This window comes from Jatropha curcas, chromosome 1 (assembly GCF_041381405.1).
Source record: "Jatropha curcas cultivar XTBG-Jc1 chromosome 1, XTBG_Jcur_1.0, whole genome shotgun sequence".
NCBI lineage: Eukaryota > Viridiplantae > Streptophyta > Magnoliopsida > Malpighiales > Euphorbiaceae > Jatropha > Jatropha curcas.
This window is the reverse complement of record NC_143151.1, coordinates 28,634,575-28,637,054: the sequence shown is the minus strand read 5'-3', so window position 1 is coordinate 28,637,054 and position 2,480 is coordinate 28,634,575. Positions and strand designations below refer to the sequence as shown.

General features: G+C 31.9%; 1 protein-coding gene across 1 annotated transcript; it reads right to left on the bottom strand.

The window, feature by feature from the left end:
- Positions 1 to 729: 729 nt before the first annotated feature.
- On the bottom strand, positions 730 to 1,418 carry KNU (C2H2 and C2HC zinc fingers superfamily protein). The gene has a single exon (XM_089726892.1). The coding sequence runs from the start codon at positions 1,388 to 1,390 to the stop codon at positions 887 to 889; it is 504 nt and encodes a 167-aa protein (XP_089583018.1). The 5' UTR covers positions 1,391 to 1,418; the 3' UTR covers positions 730 to 886.
- Positions 1,419 to 2,480: the final 1,062 nt, after the last annotated feature.

The following is a 2,480-nucleotide window of genomic DNA, read 5'->3' as shown; positions in this document are numbered from 1 at the left end:
CTATCATATGATGACAAACTCGTTTCATTGGCTAATAAATGTAAATATAAAGTTTAGTGAAACCTTATAAAGTGTAAGTGATTTCTACTTAAACTTAAATTTGACAATGAGATTTTATTACATAATAATAAATCTCAAAAGATGACAATCTCTTAATGGAGAATTTTTTTTCGTTGTGACGGTCTAAGTAATGTAGCTAATTTTTTAAACAAAGTTTACCTAAAATATTTCTCTTAACCCATAATATGATATATCAACCCGTTTCAAAAAATAATGGATTAATAAAAAAAGAAATTAAACAGAAATGAAAGCAAAAACAACATATAATTTATTGAAATATTAGAATGTGTTAGATTCCAACCCAAGTACAGAAACAAAATTTCAAGTAACCCAAGGGAAAAAAAAATAAATATAAATACAAAAATTGTGAAATGGAAATCTAAGCCATTCCGATCAAACTAATTAAACATGGCCTATGTAGCTGTTCTGATCAAATGGCTGGCATGCATTGCTTGGCCAATAAACAATCTAATGCTGCAAAAGAACCGTACGAACTTACGAGAACTTATCTAGCACAAAGTCTCACCGGAAAGATTCCGCTTCGGTGACCAGAAGGGCATTTTTGGGATATAATAAATAACAAAAACAATATCTCATCAAACGTAAAGAAAGGGAAGATCAAACCAAACATGACATTAGAAGGAAACAGAAATAATTGATGATCTCATTCTCATAATAAAATTCATTGAACTGGTTCTGGATAAATCTCAAAAACTCCTTTTAATGGTAGCAATGATTAACTACTTGGTATCTGAAAAACACTTCATTAATACTTAACTTTCTCATAAACCAAAATTAATAAATTTTAACTTCTGGGTATTAAAAATTATAAACGAAGAGTGAGGTCAAGATTTACAGGCTCATCATCGTCATTGTTAAGATCAACGACTGGAGAGAAAGGAATATCATTGTCAAGAGGAGGAGAAGTAGCAGAGCCGCCATAAAAACCACTACCACCAGGAATCGAAACAGAACGAGCTGGAGGTGCAAACTGGTGATTCTGGTTCGGGATGGGTTCGAGCCAGTAATACTGGTCAAGAAATGGTGGACCATGGTGGTTCTGGTTCTGGTTCGAGTATGGCTGTTGAGAGAAGTTAGCTTCCATGGACGTGTTCCGGTGAGCTGCGGCTGCTCGTTCCCTCTTGTGGGCGTTTTGGTGGCCCCCAAGAGCTTGAGAGGTGTAGAACTTGCGAGGACAGTAAAGGCATTGGAAGAGACGAGGAGGAGAAGAGGGTGGCGGGTTTGTTGGGTTTTTTCTGGTTGAGGATCTTCCATTTGAAGGAAATGGTGGGTTTTGGTTGAGAAAGTTATATATAGATGGGTCTGCCATTTTTGAGCTTTTTAATTTGCAGAGCAAGAAAGAGAAAGGTGGATTTGGAGTGGAGAATAGATGATGATAGAAGGGTTTATATGGGGTTTAAGGTTTTGTTTGTACGTGAAGAGAGAGAAAGTCAGGGATATGATTGGTTATTGCCAAAATGACAGTAATACCCTCGTTGTTTTTGGAGAAATGTTAGTTTTTTACATTTTTTTTTCTTTTATTTCTGAAAAAATGTTTTAAGGGATTTAAAATAAATTAGGATTACAAAGACTAAAATAGCATGTGTTCTTTTTTATGATGACTGAAATAATTTATCAAGGTAATTGTAAAACCTATATATATATATATATATATATATATTAAGAGATAATACATCACCTCTACATATACATATATATCGATGAAGAGATCTAAAAAGTACTATTTAAAGTTAAAAAGTTAATTTCTTTTCGGATTAAAGATTGAATAGTGACATTTAAATTGTGTTCGCTTTAACTTTTAGCAAAGAAAAATGCAATTAGAGATGCAATTTATCTCCGCCCATCTAACTATCGGTTAATTTTTCTCTTTTAATTTAATATTTAATTAGCTCTCTTAAAATTTAATAAGTAAAAGAAATTAATGTTTTCATTAAAATACTCATACTCAAATATAATAAAAATGTACAAGTAATAGTCCAAACATATATAAATATAGTTGCCTTGTTGATTGGAGTTGTGGGTATGGATCTAATATATATGTCTCTTCCATTCCATGCAAAGCAATACAAGGCAAATGATGAGCTCACCCTTCCTTCAAAGGACATATATAACTTAACTAACATATGTACTATTTATATTTCTTTCAAGAGGGATTGTACTTGTATAAGTAGTACTTAAACTTTGCTATTTTGTTTATATATTTACTATTTTGTTACATTATTGCAATTTAAGCAAACCACTCCTAACAAAAACTAAAGGATTAGAGGGTAATTAGAGTAATTAGTAATTGAGATCTTTACCTTAATCATCATTTGCTAGTAGTTAGTTAAGTGGAATTTTAGTGAGCGAGGGAGTTGTTAAAATGAATAAAAAAGAAAGAAAGGGTAGAAATGGAAAAA